This window comes from Leuciscus leuciscus, assembly GCF_965113295.1.
Source record: "Leuciscus leuciscus genome assembly, chromosome: 7".
NCBI lineage: Eukaryota > Metazoa > Chordata > Actinopteri > Cypriniformes > Leuciscidae > Leuciscus > Leuciscus leuciscus.
Genome location: NC_138731.1, coordinates 16,908,618 through 16,925,528, shown reverse-complemented (window position 1 = coordinate 16,925,528; position 16,911 = coordinate 16,908,618). Strand labels below are relative to the sequence as shown.

At 44.4% G+C, this 16,911-nt stretch overlaps 1 protein-coding gene across 3 annotated transcripts in view; it reads right to left on the bottom strand.

Moving 5' to 3' along the window:
• pknox1.1 (pbx/knotted 1 homeobox 1.1) overlaps positions 1 to 16,911 on the bottom strand; it is a 20,423-nt gene extending 3,512 nt beyond the window's left edge. The window contains exons 1-8 of one of the 3 annotated variants that reach the window (XM_082175842.1): positions 16,540 to 16,911; positions 13,709 to 13,839; positions 11,856 to 12,027; positions 11,612 to 11,782; positions 11,420 to 11,534; positions 8,938 to 9,035; positions 8,725 to 8,853; positions 8,557 to 8,633 (exon numbers count right to left, since the gene is read on the bottom strand). In XM_082175842.1, coding sequence (XP_082031968.1) covers positions 8,557 to 8,633; positions 8,725 to 8,853; positions 8,938 to 9,035; positions 11,420 to 11,534; positions 11,612 to 11,782; positions 11,856 to 12,027; positions 13,709 to 13,839 — 893 coding nt within the window. In that variant the 5' untranslated portion in view covers positions 16,540 to 16,911. Of the gene's footprint in view, positions 1 to 8,556; positions 8,634 to 8,724; positions 8,854 to 8,937; positions 9,036 to 11,419; positions 11,535 to 11,611; positions 11,783 to 11,855; positions 12,028 to 13,708; positions 14,283 to 16,377; positions 16,514 to 16,539 lie in introns of those variants that run through there. The other 2 variants (XM_082175843.1, XM_082175844.1) reach the window with 2 other exon arrangements.

The following is a 16,911-nucleotide window of genomic DNA, read 5'->3' as shown; positions in this document are numbered from 1 at the left end:
AAGCCTGCCATTAGACACACAGGCTCTTTCAAATGGTACACAACTTAATTATGCTGCCTTTTTTGGCCAAAAAGGCAGGTATCACATATAATCTTAGTGGAGAAGGCAATCCCAGAATGCATTTTGTCAAGGGCAGTGAAAAAAAACAATAACATGGCCTTCAAGTGGAGTCAGAAATACTGGAATATATTTCAAAGCACATGAATGACTGAGCAAAGTCATATTTTCAAGTGGGAAACTCTGAATTCTGGATGATACAAGATTTGCAGAGTTGTAAGTTTGGAAGCGCCATGTGACTTGTCAATTTGAAACATTGCGGAAGCACTGATTTATAATACAGATAAAATTATATAAAAGATCTATAATCGGTAACACTTTACAATAAGGTTCCTTTATTAAACATTAGTTAATGTATTAACTAACATGAACTAACAATGAGCAATACATTTATTACTGTTTTTGTTAATCTTTGTTAATGTTAGTTAATCAAAATAAAGCTGTTCATTGTTTGTTCATGTTAGTTCACAGTGCATTAACTAATGTTAACAAGATTTTAATAAAGTATTAGTAAATGTTGAAATTAACATTAACAAAGATGAACAAATGCTGTATAAGTGCAGTTCATTATTAGTTAACGTTAACTAATGTAGTTAACTAATGAACCTTATTGTAAAGTGTTACCCTATAATCTATATATAGAGATCAGTGAGTGGAAAGCAAATCTGTAGTGAATAATAATGAAGCTTATTAAAGGTGTGATGTACAGAACAGCTCATAAACAACAAGGGAATCACTTGACTTTCAAGGTTTACTTAATGTAACACAAACAAACATTTAGGTTTGATATGTACGGATAGATATGTGTAAGTGATAGAAATTAATTAATTTTGAACTGAAATTTTATTTATTTTGGTATCCCGTTCACAATATAAATTATTTCACTTGTAATTATTATAAGTTGCTTATGCTACTTCCTTGTTACGTTTAGGACTTTAATGCGTTACATGTCATAATACCAATTCGGATTTCCCCGGTGCACATGAAGGCAGCATCGACTTAAGATGGCAAATAAGGCAAGGGGAAAAAAAGAAGAAAAAAATATGGATATCGGAATATTTAAGGAAATACAGAAAGGCACAGTATTTGATTAAGACTAGCAACTAAAATAATGCTGTCACATAATTTGATAAGTAAATGGCAGACTATTTTGATGATTAATTAGGAAAACGTACTCGGTTACTAACGTAACCTCGGTTCTCTCTAGAAGAGGGAACGAGTACTGCGTAAGATATCTTACGCTAGGGGAAAATCCTTTTCCGCGAGATATTGAAGCCAAAAATTATCCTTAATTTTGTAATAATGCAAAACGCGTTGCAGCAGCAATGCAGACATAGGCGAGACAGCTCGCGCGCCTATTGGCTGCTCTGCGGCAACTGCAGCAGCCTATCGAGCGAGGCCTGGCGTGACGCCAGACCCAATCAGGGCACTTCGCGCCCGCTGCGTCACGTCCTGCCGAAATGGGCGTGGTCTAGGCCTATAAATATCGCTCGCAGGCAGCTATTATCTGGTTTTTCATCATCGAAGCAACCAGAGCGTGTGCATGCACGGCAAGATACGCAGTACTCGTTCCCTCTTCTAGAGAGAACCGAGGTTACGTTAGTAACCGAGTACGTTCTCTTACGAGAGGTCTCTCGTACTGCGTAAGATATCTTACGCTAGGGGACCCAATGTAAAACGCCGTGCATGCTGAGATCTGACACCAAAGACCCAAGGGCGAAAGCCCGGGGTACATATAGTGCACAATCACTCAGTGAACTCACAGAGAGTCCGGGAAGAAGGAGGGGTGCAGCCTCACTTTTCCACATAAAGTAGCGTCGAAGGGACGCGAATTTCATCATACAGACAGGGCGGGGTACGGCCTGAACTGATGGGAAAAAATGTGGGTCTTACACAGTTTGCCCAGCTTTAAACTGTCGAACATCGAGCTGTGCTCAGCAAACGCAGCATTCTGAGCTGAACGCATCAGGTCAGATAATACTGGTAGTTTAGACCGACAGCAGCCTGGCCTGCAGGGCGGGAACCTCTAGGTTATAAAACCTTATAAATGTAGACGGAGAGGCCCAGCCTGCCGCCATACAAATATCTTGCAAGGCAATCCCACTTGACCAGGCCCACGAAGAGGCCATGCCTCTCGTGGAATGCGCTCTGACACCCAAAGGGCACTGCATGCCCTTGGAGGCGTATGCCAGCGCTATAGCATCAACTATCCATCTGGATAGGCTCTGTTTCGACGCGGCTAGTCCCTTAGAACGTCCGCTAAACGAAACAAAGAGCTGTTCCGTCTGTCTGAAAACAGACGAGCGAGACACATAAGCTCGTAATGCCCTGACTGGGCAAAGGAGGCTCGCGTCTCTTTCCTCATCAGGGACCGGTAGGGCTGACAGAGAGATAATCTGCGCCCTAAACGGTGTGTTGAGGGATTTTGGAACATAACCGTGCTTAGGTTTGAGTATAACTTTTGAGTCATTGGGCCCAAACTCCATGCACGCCGCGCTCACAGAGAGCGCGTGCAGATCCCCTATGCGCTTCACTGAAGCGAGAGCCAGCAAAAACACTGTTTTGAAAGACAGGTGTTTTAAATCGATTGACTGCAAAGGCTCAAATGGCGCACCTTTCATGGCTTCCAGAACCGTAGAAAGGTCCCATACGGGGACTGAGGGAGGTCTGGGAGGATTCAGTCTCTTAGCTCCTCTAAGGAAGCGGATGACTAAATCGTTCCTTCCTATTGACTGACCAAGCGTTGTTTCTGAGAACGCTGCTATAGCCGCCACATAAACTTTGAGCGTGGAGGGGGCCCTGCCCCCATCCAACAGCTCTTGTAGGAAGGAAAGCACCTCCGTCACATCACAGTTTGTGGGTGACACACCACGGGCTGTGCACCAGCCCGAAAACACTGACCATTTCGAAGAATAGAGTCGTCTTGTAGACGGAGCTCTAGCCTGCGTGATCGTGTTTAATACTCCTTTAGGGAGTCCAACATGTACCCGTTGATGGCCCAGACATGAAGGGACCATAGTTCCGGGTGAGGATGCCAGATCGAGCCGCGGGCCTGTGAGAGGAGATCTCTCCTCACTGGTACTGGCCACGGGGCAGTACTTGCTAACTGCATCACGGCTGGGAACCAAGGTTGGTTTTTCCAGAACGGTGCTACCAGCAGTACTGAGCATCCTTCTTCCCTGATCCGTTCTATCACCTGAGGCAGGAGAGAGACGGGGGGAAAAGCATAGAGCGGGCGGCGGGGCCACACATGGGACAGCGCGCTCCTGCTCTTGGAGAAAAATTCTTGACAGTGAGCGTTTTCTTGAGACGCAAACAGGTCCACTTTCGCTCTGCCGAATTTCTTCCACAGCAGTTGGACTGTCTGTGGGTGTAGGGACCATTCGCCTGCCGGAACATTGTTCCTGGACAGTCTGTCTGGTCCTATATTCATGATCCCTGGCACGTGCGCTGCTCTGAGCGAGCGCAGGTTGCACTGAGCCCATACTAGGAGGCGTTCTGCCAGCCTGTACAGTTTCTCGGATCTGATGCCGCCCTGGCGATTTATGTAGGACACCACAGACATGTTGTCCGAACGGACCAAGACGTGGTGACCTTTTATTTGGGGACAAAAACGCGTCAGCGCGTTGTCTACTGCCAGCATTTCGAGGCAGTTTATGTGCAGGAGCTTCTCCCGTTCTGACCACTGGCCGAAGAACGGTCTGCCCTCGAGCAGCGCTCCCCATCCCGAGGTGGACGCGTCCGTGGACACCACTTTCACCCTCGAGGAAGTCCCCAGGCTTACACCTGATTGGTACCAGTCGTTCGCTTTCCAGGGTTTCAGAGCTGTAACGCATTTCTGATTGACCCTGAGGCGAAGCAAACCGGGTGCCCACGCTTCGCGTGGGACTCGCGCTTTCAGCCAAAACTGCAGCGGGCGCATGCGTAGCAGACCCAGCTGGAGCACTGACGATGCTGAGGCCATGAGACCTAGCATCTTCTGAAATCTTTTGAGCGGGACAGACGCGCCACAGCGAAAAGAGTTCGCTGTGCGTCGAATGTCTACCGCGCGCTGTTGTGATAGTCGCGCTATCATGGATAGTGAGTCCAGTTCTGTGCCCAGGAAAGATATTTTCTGACTGGGTGACAGGGAGCTCTTCGCCCAATTGACACTCAGACCCAAATCCTCGAGGTGATCGAGTAAAATGGTCGTGTGTTCTATGAGCACTGCGCGAGATTGCGCTAGAATCAGCCAATCGTCCAAATAGTTCAGCACTCGCATGCCTCTCATTCTGAGGGGTGCGAGCGCCGCGTCCATGCACTTCGTAAATGTACGGGGTGCTAGGGACAAACCGAACGGCAGGACTGTGTACTGATATGCCTGGCCCTCGAAGGCGAATCTCAAATATCGCCTGTGACGTGACGCTATCTGTATTTGAAAATACGCGTCTTTCAGATCTATTGACACAAACCAATCTCCTTGGCGAATCTGCACAAGGATTTGCCTGGTCGTGAGCATCCTGAACTGTCGCTTCACAAGCACTTTGTTCAGCTGCCTTAGATCTAGTATGGGTCTGAGACCCCCGTCTTTTTTCGGTACCAGGAAGTATCTGCTGTATAGCCCTCCCTCGCTCTGATCTTGAGAGAGAGGTTCTATGGCCCCTTTGCTCAATAGTTTCGTCACTTCGGCTCGAAGTAGATGTGCTACTTCTGTTTTTACCGTGGTCTCGACGCGCGCCACATAGCGGCGAGGGCGTCGGCGAAACTGCAGCGAATAGCCTCTTTCTATAATGTTCAGCACCCACTTCGAAACCCCGGGTAGCTTTGCCCATGCGTCTGCATGGATAGCTAGGGGTCGAATACGAAGCGCGCTCCGCTCGCTCAGCGATGGAGAAGCTTCGGTGTGCTGTAACACAAGCGTGTCGCTCGTGACATTTGAGGCATGGGGCGCGCTGATGACAGCGGGCAGATTGCCCGCGCTCGACTCCTCTACGGTGGTTAACCGCGAGGGGGAGGGCTGGGCGGTTCCCGTGGGAACTGTCATGTCTATGTGTGGATGTGGGCGCGGGACAGCGGGCACATTTATCACACTGAAAGCATCGTTCGCTTGCGTGAAGCGAGTGCACGTTGGTTTCGTTTTTACAGAAACCGTGAGACATGCATAACGTGGTGTTAGTGGGCACTGGGTAGTGGGCACGTTCACCATGTTTGAAGCGCAACCGATCTGAGTCGGTTTTATGTGCGCGAGCCCTGTGTGACAGGCTGTGCTTATGTGTAGGGATGGGCACTGGGCAGTGGGCATTCTTACTACATACGAAACACCATCGGCCGTGGCCGGGACACCAGAAAATACACTCTTTTGGGGATTTATCTGGGTAGCCGTGAAAACGGCATTTGTGTGCAGGCAAGCGGGTGACAGAACCGACTTGTTGGCTGCAGAAAACACTGGAACAGTCACATTTTCTGGAACTGGACGAGCGAATAGCTTTGGTGTGAGTCCGGCCGCAGCGGGACTGGAACACCGTCGTTTTCCTAGCTGTGCTAGGACGACTTCGGGGCCTCGGGCTTCACCGTGATCCTAGGTCGCGAGCCGCGTCCTGCGGGGCGGCGACCGGATGAGCGGGAGCGCGGTCTCGCGCTTCTGGCCTGGCGGCGCTGTGAAGTGGAGGCAGTGGACGGTGGCTGTGGCTGTGAGCTCTGAGCAGACGGTTTCGCACGGCCTGCTGCAGAGCTGGAGCGCTTCGGGAGGAAGTGCTTCATGGCCTGAGACGCTTTCTGTACCTCTGCGAATCTCTCCGCGAAATCTTTGACGGAGGATCCAAAGAGGCCTGTGGCGGAAAGCGGGGCGTCGAGGAACGCGGTGCGTTCAGACTCGGCCATTTCCGAGAGCGTCAGCCAGAGATGTCTCTCAGACACGGTGAGAGAAGCCATAGTCCGTCCAATGGCTTGCGCTGCGGACTTAGTAGCACGAAGAGCGAGGTCCGTGGCACTCCTTAAGTCCGGCACACAGATCGCGTCAGGTCCTTCCTCATCCAGCTTACGGAGGAGATCGGCCTGGAAGATCTGGAGCGTTGCCATGGTGTGCAACGCTGACGCAGCTTGCCCGGCGGCGGAGAAAGCGCGGTGGAGCAAGCTCGACGTCGTGCGGCAAGCTTTAGAGGGCAGGGCCGGCTTAGCGCGCCGTCCAGCGGAGGGCGGGCATAAGTGGGCCGCTATCGCCTCTTCAACCGGCGGCAGCGAGAGGTATCCTCTGTTCTTGGCATCGTCAACGGCGGAGAATGCCAAAGAAACAGCAGGACGCACTCTAGCAGAATAGGGGGCGCTCCAGGACTTGGCGAATTCTTCGTGTAACTCAGGAAGAAAAGGCGCCGGTCTGGACACAGGCGAAGCGCGCTCCCCAGGCAGGAAAAATCCATCCAACAGGTTGTGAGCGGGCTGCTCAGGCGAAGACCACTCGAGGCCGAGGCTCGCCGCGGCCTGTGCGAGTACTCGCATGAGTTCCATCTCAATAGAAGCTCTCTTGCCTGACGAAGTGCGGGCAGGGGGTGCGGGGTCCTCAGAGCCCGCCCAATCCTCACTGCCTGACGCCAGGATAGAGCAGGAATCATCCTCTCCCAGCAGGGCTTCCTCATCCGCGATATCAACGGAAGCGGCGGCAGACGGCGGCCGCTGTCCGTCAGGAAGCGAAACAGAAGAAGCCGGGGAAGCAAGCGGGCGAACCGGCGAGCTTTGGCGGCTGAGGGAGGGTTCCGGGGCCCGCTGGGCACGGCGCTTTTTACGGCGCGACGCCGCGGCGGGCGGGGGAGCAGTCTCGGTGAAGACGGCTAGGCGAGTCCTCAGAGTCGCCATTGCCATCAGCTCGCAGTGAGGGCATCCGCCGTCAGCGAGCGCGAGAGCTGCATGTTCCTCACCCAGGCAGGAAACGCAGATCACGTGGCGGTGTGGCTCTGCACGAGCCGCAGGAAGGCATCTTTAAAAAGACGCTAGCTCTTTTAGAAATGTGTGTCGCGGCGGCGACACACACACACAGAAATACAGTGCAAATAAAAGAGAAGGATATAAGCGCCGGAAAGCGCAGCAGGAAGGCAGGAAGGCGGCGCGGCCAGCGACTTCAGTGACTCGTCCCGCTGAAGGTGCTCTCTCTCGACGGCGCGGCTTCTAATCCAGCTCCAGCGATGCGTGTGCTTCGCTTGAAGGATGAAAAATCAGATAATAGCTGCCTGCGAGCGATATTTATAGGCCTAGACCACGCCCATTTCGGCGGGACGTGACGCAGCGGGCGCGAAGTGCCCTGATTGGGTCTGGCGTCACGCCAGGCCTCGCTCGATAGGCTGCTGCAGTTGCCGCAGAGCAGCCAATAGGCGCGCGAGCTGTCTCGCCTATGTCTGCATTGCTGCTGCAACGCGTTTTGCATTATTACAAAATTAAGGATAATTTTTGGCTTCAATATCTCGCGGAAAAGGATTTTCCCCTAGCGTAAGATATCTTACGCAGTACGAGAGACCTCTCGTAAGAGAACTGATGTTATGTAGGTAAAATAAAACAGATTAAAGTGAACAATAACGTGGAAAACAAAGTATTTTCAACAAAGTATATCTTTTAAAAGGACTTCAAATTCATATACGTCTATAATAATGCAGCAATAATGACTGGATAAAAAAAGTTTGTGGCAAGCAGGGTGGGGCCGAGAGTCATGGGAACAAAACTGATTTCTCAAAAAGAAAAGAAAAAAAAGATTGGATATAAAATGTATTAAAAAGGCTCATAATTCTATGATTTTATTAAAGGTGCTCTAAGCGATGTTGGGTGACGTCACTTCTTGTTGACGTTCGAAGTATTGTCAAACAAAACGTAGGCTAGCTCAATCCTCCCTCCTCCTCATCCTGTCCCCTCCCCCTCCCTTCTTCCTGAAACAGGCTTTTCCGATGTAAATTCGGGACTTTGCGCGTTCCTTCTCCTTTTCCCTCTTCTTTGCCATTTGTTCATCGGAACATCGTCTCTTTGGTCGTGTGTCGGCCATATCAAAATTCAAGAGAATAGAATTATAACGTTAGTCGTTGTCTAGGACATCTCTCCTCCATCTAACTTCCCTCTTCATCCTTCTCTCTCCTCCACTCCCCACACCCCCCTTCACATGTACGCGCACTAACCCCCACCCCCAAATCATTCTTGTCGGTTATTGGCTGGAACACTGTTATGTTTTGTGGTCCAGGCTAGGCCAGTTTGTTTTTGTTGCCGTTTGTGGAGCCTGGGGTGTCTACAGAGACCGCGTTTTTTTACAGTGTGTTCAGGGGACAGGCAGCTAGCGGATAGTGAGGAGATGTTTGCTGGATGTGACAAAAAATGTTTCAGCCTAAAAAACGTGTGACATTAGAGCACCTTTAAACAATACTGGTATAATACACAACTTATTTGAATGATTATATGGATAACTTCTTATCCTGCAACTGTTGTTGATACTGTAGATAAATCAACCGGCTTGGTCTCTGTCTACTTTGTGTGATTGCTAAATTAACTTACCAATTGTTGACCTGGAGTAAAGTCAGGTTTGTTTGAGTTGCAATTTGCTTTTTCTCTTCTTCAGTGGGATAGGGGTGCTAGATAAAGAAGTTGAACAGTGGAGTGTTTAAGAATTTATAGAAGGTAAAGCAAAACGGGTTGCCTTTAAACATTTGTTTGCCTACTAACCGCAATGTGCTGGAAGAGCCAGGAGCGCATGACATTGGTAGCTTGTTTGGGGAGAACGCCACGCTTGTTTTTAGGCGAGCTGTCGTCTCCTCCGAAGAAACTCAAGTCCTGATTGAACTGAAGTTGGAACTACAGTAAGTACAAGCAGTAAATGATCAGTGAATCTGTCTGTGATCGATGTTTAAATAAGATCAGCTGGAGTGTAAAGCAAACCTGTGAGTTCTGGATATGTATTGTTCCAGGTGAGATGGCTTGTGTCACCACTTGTCCCTGTGGTGTGACCATATTCACTGGCTGATATATTGTATTACCTGCACAAAAAGGAGAGGTTTTTTTTCAATCAGAGGAACCATTACTTCAAACAAATCACCACGTATGCCAATCAGATTCAAAATGTTCACATGTAAGAAGCAAAATCGGTTACACTTTATTTTAAGGTGTCCGTGTTACAGTGTAATTATACATTGACTGAGTAATAATAATTAACAACATGTACTTACTATAGGGTTAGGGTAATTATGCATAATTTATAGTTATTACTACAGTAACTACATGTAATGAGGACACTGTCAAATAAAGCAAAATCTAGTTCTAAATAACAAAAGGCATATTTTATTTATAATTTTATTTATGCACCAATAATAAATGTGTAATTGTTTAAATAAAACAAAACATAAAAAATAGGCATGTTTTTACTAAAACATCGAAATATATGAAAATGCCACAAGATTACTTTATAAAACAATCACATTTTTCAACTTTAAAAAGCCACCTTTACACTTTCTCTGATATTCTATTCACGGATGTTTGTTGCATTTTTAATGCACTGCACAGCAGTCAATTTCACATCCAAAATGCACTAAAACTTCCAAAACACTTCACTTATGTCTCAAATCAAGCACTAACAAAGGTTTTCACCCAACAAATACACTTTGTCACTTGAACAATGACTAAAAAACACTTGCAGACAGCATTATAAAATCTAAAATGACAGCTCTCTACTGTTTAGAACTGACAGCTGTACATGTTACATGATCCATGTTTGCATTACAGTACAAAATTATTCCTTTTCAAAATTATATATTTTGTATAGATGGTAATGAAACTGAAAGACTAACACCTGTGTAGGTGTTCAGCTACATATAATTGTTTTGATAGCATTTCATTTTTTAGATTTGGAATATATTTCAATGTGTTATTACTGTAGAAATGTAGCAAATATCTGTCTTATTCATGTTTGTATTACGTTAGGGTTTTGAATTTAAGTTTAACAGTTTTGAAAAAAGCATGTAAACATTTGCAAATTGGCCCGTAGGTACATTGAGTTTGGCGGATTGTGCCAAAGCAATGATAAATGCTCCACAGTTTAGCCCACATAATCTGTTTCCATCCACCTATTTTTATGCGCATTTTGGGATATCGCCAAGAAGGTCATAAATTCTCAAAATGTGCATAAACAATAATGGTACCACATTTAACCAATAAATTTCTATATGCGCATCAAAAAAATCATGTGAAAATCGTGGGACGGCATAACTGGACAAACCAGTGGACTGATCCTATTGGATCTGAAATGCTGTTTTGGTCATTCTGAAATGCCTGAGTAAAGTCTGTTGTCAGTATTATATACAGTGGCTTCTCCTACTTTTCATAGTGATATTTAGCAGCAGTTTATCAAGAAGTGATGATTTTATCTCTTCGACTCACTGGATGGAAACAGCGCTTTATTCACAAATGTTTTATGCGATATTCCCATTTTGCGCGTAAGTTAAATTCGTAACTTCAGATGGAAACATGGCTAATGTCTGCTGCTGTGCTCAATGTGTGAAAAGTTTTGAAAAGGTGACCTAAGTGATTGCAACAACAACAAAAACTAACAATAATAAAATAATTATTACAAACATAGTCACAATGTTTTACAAAAATAGTGTTTAAAGAACAACATTTTAGTGTGTAAATATTGATAATTTTCACCTCGGCTCATTGTTTTGATTAGAATGTGTCACATCGGGTCAGGCGGATGCTTACAATCTATCCTCAAAACTTCAAATATTGCAACGCAACAAAAGGTCAATTTGGATCTGCAAATGTACCATCTGACCACGCAGCTCCCGCACTGTTAGCCTGACTACGTCAGACTTCGTACTTCCGCTCGATTTCATTTCGCTTCTGTACTCCGTCTGAGACAGCGTCATAGCTTTCCGTTTTCCTCCGGCCTGAAAACAGCCGGCCAATCAACGAACAGAGGGCGGGCTGAGAGCCGTGACGTAGACGCTGATTGTACCGTGGATGCGTAGATTTACTTCACATAATCTGCAAAAGTCGTTCACAGCCATGTTCACTCCGGTATTTCACTCGATGGTTTTGTTTTCGCATCATGCATGTGTTAACAGTGGAAGTTAGATGCGGCTGAGCATGCGCATAACACACGCCATAACCAAACGTTATGTGATTGGCTTACGGATAACCAATGGTTTTAAACTTCAGACAAGCGCCCCCCCGCGAGAAAGAAAACGCTTTTCAATTATGCCATGCCAGACTCTGTCTACGAAGCAAAGCGAAGTAGCAGAGTTTGGTATTACCAGGCTCCCGTACTGTTCCTTATTGGAAAACGAATAACTTCTGGAATGTCTCTTGTCTGAGACAGTGAAAAAGCAGCTTTCCTGCTGAAGTTTGTAACAAATGAACTGTGTACCTGGGACGACTTGTGATGGATTGACTGCTGTCACTGTAACATTGCCTTGTTGAAGACCTGGAGAGGGCACCACAAGGCCTTGGGGGCTGAGGGCACTAGAGAAAGAGTTGACCAGCTGCAAAATAAATAAATAAATAAAACAACAGCAACAATAAAAATGTGAGTCTACAATAAGAGTGCACAGGCCTTTACCTGGTCGTGGACTGGAGAGTACGGGCTGCCTGGTTCTCCACTCAGTAGTGTCTCGCTGTTCATTTTGGTCTTGAGGCAGGAAATGTAACGGCTGCAGAAGTCCTTGCACAGGTCACTAACTTTCTCTAGCTCTAACAGATGAATCCTCAGCACCTGGATGGCTTTGACCATCTGATAGCAAAGAAACACGTGTCAGTTTGAAGTCATGATAATATTAGCTATTTTGACACCATCTGTCTCTTACCAAGTTGTCGAGGTCAGGGTCTTCACTAAAGAAAGCTTTGCCCTCTTTCTCTTGACTGCGGACAAAGTTCTCAATGTCAACATCAAAACTTGCAGATGTCACACAGTCAGAGCTCTGAGTCGACTGCTCACACTTCTCAAACAGCAGAGCCAAGAGAGGGAAAAGAGGATGTCTGTGGTTGAGAAGAATGATGTGTAAGAGACGACACCGTTCAAGGTGGAACTCACAGATCCAGTACACATTTGAGCGTAAAATACACTACCGGTCAAAAGTTTTACAAAAGTCGGCAAGATTTTTCATGTGTTTGAAAGAAGTCTCTTATGCTCACCAAGGCTGCATTTAATTTGATCTCAAATCAAATAAAAACTGTAATATAGTAAGAACTAGGGGTGGCACGGTTCACAAAACCCACGGTTCGGTTCGTATCACGGTTTTAGGGTCACGGTTTTCGGTTCTGTACGGTTCTTGTTGTTATTTTCTCTTTTAATCTTTAACACTCCAAAAATGTACTTCAACATTTGATATATAGCTTAATTATCTAATTATTTATTTATTTATTTCATAAATGGGGCATGTTTGCAAAACGCAGCTTCTCATTTCCCATTTCGAAGTAATATAGTGAGCGGTCACTGTGAGGAAACTTTCAGTGGCCCTGGAGGTCCATCCATCTGTAGTGAGAGCTACGTGGGCTGTGTCGGACAGTTCTTTGTCATTTTCTCCTCGTGTCTCGTCATCATAGGCGTAATTTGCGGGTGGGACATGTACCCACCACTTTTTGCCAGGGTCGATATCTCGCGGCACGGATGTACCAATACAAATAAATAAAACATCTAAAACATCACAGTTAACTAGCAAATTATTCGTTTCGTTCGTTTGTTAAATAAAAAGCAATCTAGCGCTGAAATTAGTTTTTTTTTAATCAAGTGATCAAAGTGCTCGTTGCCGCTGCGATCAGTGGCGCTGATACAGTGTTCTCTTGTGGCTCACGCACACGCCGCACAGTCTTCACTCGGACGCGCGCTTCAATCCGTTGAGGAGACTCTCTATTCGTTTCGGTGATAACACAAAACAAAATTCACACAAATCTGTCCCTGCTTGATTTACAACCACTGATAAACATAATCGGTTTTGATGAAAAAGAAAAAAAAAAATATACGAGTGCGGAATAGAACTCAGAACCTCTGACACACTTGGCAAAAGTTCTGCCACTGGACCATACTGTACATACTTTAAACAGTCGATCTATGTACTTATTCACGTGAAAAAACAACATATAGTGGAGTAGATCTCATTAAATGTCTAAGTAAACCCAGTGTACTATTTAAATCGATTGCGGGACATCATAATGTTATTCTACATACATCTGATTTATGATTTAGCATTGTATTAGCACGGGCACAAGGCTACATTGCGCATGCATCGAACCGTGCGAACCGTGGGACGCACACACGCTCCGAACCGAGACAAGCGAACCGAACGGTTCGGATGTTTTTTCATGTACCGTGCCACCCCTAGTTAAGAACTGTAATATTGTGGAATATTATTACAATTTAAAATAGCTAATTTATACCCAAGTCATTTATTCCTGTGATGCAAAACTGAATTTTCAGGATCATTACTCCAGTCTTCAGTGTCACATGATCTTTCAGAAATCGTTCTAATATGCTGTTCTCAATTATTATCCATGTTGAAAACAGTTGTGCTGCTTAAGATTTTTGTGGAAAGGGTGATACATTTGATTAACAGATAATTAAGATAATTGATTAAATATATTTTTGAAGGGTAGTGTACATTTATAGAATATACAAGATTTGACTTGAGAGTTTGTGTGTAAATGTGGACAATTATGTCACCTATATATACAGGCTTTGTCGACATCCATTTGTGTTTGTGGTTCAGAGGACACAGGACTGCTGGAGCTTCCGGTGCTTCCATTGGCAAAGCCCTTTTCAAGGTCACTCTCCGACTGCTCCATTACCTCCATCTAATCCAGGGGAAAACACAAAATAATCATTTCATTTCATTTCATTTACTAGGATTAACTATTTGCTTGACAGTTGTATTTTAGCATTTTTTAGCTCAGTGACTTTATAATGCTTCATGATGGACACTTTAACAGTTTAAGTTGTACTGAAAATGACACATAGACAGCAATTAAATATTTATAAAAAAAATATTTTAAATGTTGATTGTCAGCTTCAGGAGGTCAAATAAAGTATTATAATTGTTCGTTAGTTTCTATTAGTTTTATATTAGGCTTAATTTTTGTACAGTTTAAACCCATGATTTATGTGATTTTGTTACTTTTTTAATAAAAAATAAAGATCTAATTAAATGTTGATCGTCAACCTCAGGAGGTCAAAGTAAACATTTACATTTCTATTAATTTGATGAGGTTTGCCATTTCTGTACAGTTTAAAACCTTAAAGGTTTAAAAAAAAACTAAAAAGTTTTTTTTTCAAAGAACTGACAACCTCTCCTGTCTCCATGTTGAGAGAAAACATGAGTAAGGCCCCGATACACTTCCAACGAAAGAACAATCTTGTGTGAGGTCATTTTGAACAAAATCAGGCCAAAACCAAGTTTGCGTTGTGTTCGTTTCAGGAGTTTGAAACTGCTTGCAAAAGCAAACTTTCTGGAATAGTTCACTCTTGCTGGTGAACACCTTCGAATTACCATTGGTCCATGGTGATTACATAATAGGTGGGTGTGGCTCTGAGGCTCCGCCTTCTTCGGCATGGAAATATTTTTGACGTGGCTTTACCAGAGTGCCGAATTTCAGAGCTCGTGCAAACATATCCACAGCAATGATCAGATGCTTTCTTAACTGCTGTTTTCTCACCGCTGTCTTTTTTTGTGTGTGTTTATTTTGTTATTGAAAGCCAAGCGCACAGCACACATTTACATATTCATCTAAACTCTGCTCTCAGCAGTGTGGGCGACATCAGGATGTTCGATAACAGTATATTGTATATATATTTCAAACTACTTTTTACCCCAAAGCAAAGAACAGAAAATAACTTTGTTGTGAGTATATCAGGGCCTTAAGAGGCAGAGGTGTTGTGTGCACTGTGTAAACATGATGGATTTTGAAGTATAATAACCAATTCAAAAATGACTTCTTTTTTGTTTCCATTTTCTTATTGCTGAAGTAAAAATTTTAAACTTTCTTCTCCTGTGTCCTATTCTTATGCAATGCAGAATGGCAGCAAAGCTGATCGGTTTAGAAAAAAAATTGAACTTTTGTTTTTTGTTATTAAAAACAAACAAATAATCTCAACTCAGGTGGGAAAAAGTATGCAATGTAAAAAGTAATGTAATGCAATTAGTTACTTTTTAGGGTGTAATGTGATATTGTAACACATTACTTTAAATAATACTATAATACAAATTTATCAAAAAGAAATAAAAAAAGATTAAAATAAAATAAATGTAAATAAATAGTGCATCTAACTGTACAGTACTATAGTGAGAAAAAATTATGTAATAGAAAAAAATATTTTCCATATATTTAAATTACATTTTCACAATATAAATTTGGTCTTTATATATGAAAATATATACAGCTGCTGCATTTTAGATTTTAGGATGGGGGGTCCCTCGCATGAGAATGGTCATATTATTTGGTAGCATCTATTTAGTCAGACTTGGCATTACATATTATTTCCATGCTAAAACAAACACATTCACACCCACACCTGTTCTGGTGGACACGAATACTTTAATATGTCACGTCTCGAGAGTCGAGACATTCAGTTGGCGTGTTTTCAATGAATCCTATTACAAATATACATACATGCTATTCATTGCCAAGCACAATATTGTGCAAAACTATGCTCAATTCATATATTGGCAAGGATATGTAAATTAATCTTAACCAGAATACATATACAGGATTTCGTGTATAATTAAACATGTCTAAACAAGTCAAGCTAAAGCGTTACTGGTGTAGGGAGACTTGAAGACGTGAAGCACTAAACTGAACGTTACAGTCTTTCGGCGGCGTTGTGTTTAGCTAACGTTACTGACTCATGACCAAACTTTGGATAACAAGAAAACACTCGTCAGTCTAGCATAAGCGTTCACATTATTTGGGCTCATATTAGAAAACGTAGCAGCGGTCGCTAAAGTAGAAAACGCCTTGTTCCTCTGTAAGAAACGAACAGAGCTGTTAGCTCGTGCATTAGCGCGCTAGCAAACACTGGGAGCGAGCCGCTATAGCAGCGCACACGGGGCGCGCGTGCCGCCCGCGAGTCAACACCATCTCATCCTATGCCTCGCGCTTCTTGCACATGAGCGCTGTCCTCGATGTGAACGCAGTTTAGTGCCCGTTAAAGTGCGCTTGTAATTGTTATTAGTCTAAAATCCATCTATAATGATATGAATCTAGGCCGGAGACGGTTGTCTCGCGCTCATCTGGCCTGACTGAGAGCTGCTAAACACGGGCCTTCCCTCAGCGCTCGCCCTTGCTAGAAAGAAACCTCCTGTCCATTAAAAAGCCGACATTTTTTTTTTTTTTTACTTCCAGAGATTAACAGGACAAGATTGTCTCGACTGTCCCATGCAACTCCCATGAGCCCCTAACAGCGTATGCTCTCTTTCACTCAGCCCCGGGCATTTTTGTGTTGCTCGGATTGTTTGATTGATAGGGAACGGAAAAAGACGAGTTTGAGTGACAGCTTACCTGGGTGCCAATCTTCGTCACACTGACAAGCGGCTGCAGCAATCGGGATCCGCATTTGTCGCGCTACGTCATGACGCAAGGGCACGTAGGGCCTTCAGCTCATGAATATTTACGCAGAGGGCGGAGCTGTGACGTGAGGAGAGGCGAAGTCTCGCCCTCAGCGAATATTTTAAACACTCCCCGTTATGGGAGAACCAGGATCGGGACAATTTGTTCTAAAATCTGTATCATTATTGTGCAGTTTAGTTTTTTTCCTCTTAGTTTTTTATCTTAGTTTTCTTTAGTTTAGTGTTTTTTTTTCTTCTTCTGCAAGTTAGGCTATTAGACTGATAGATAGACAGACAGACAGACAGATAGACAGACAGACAGACA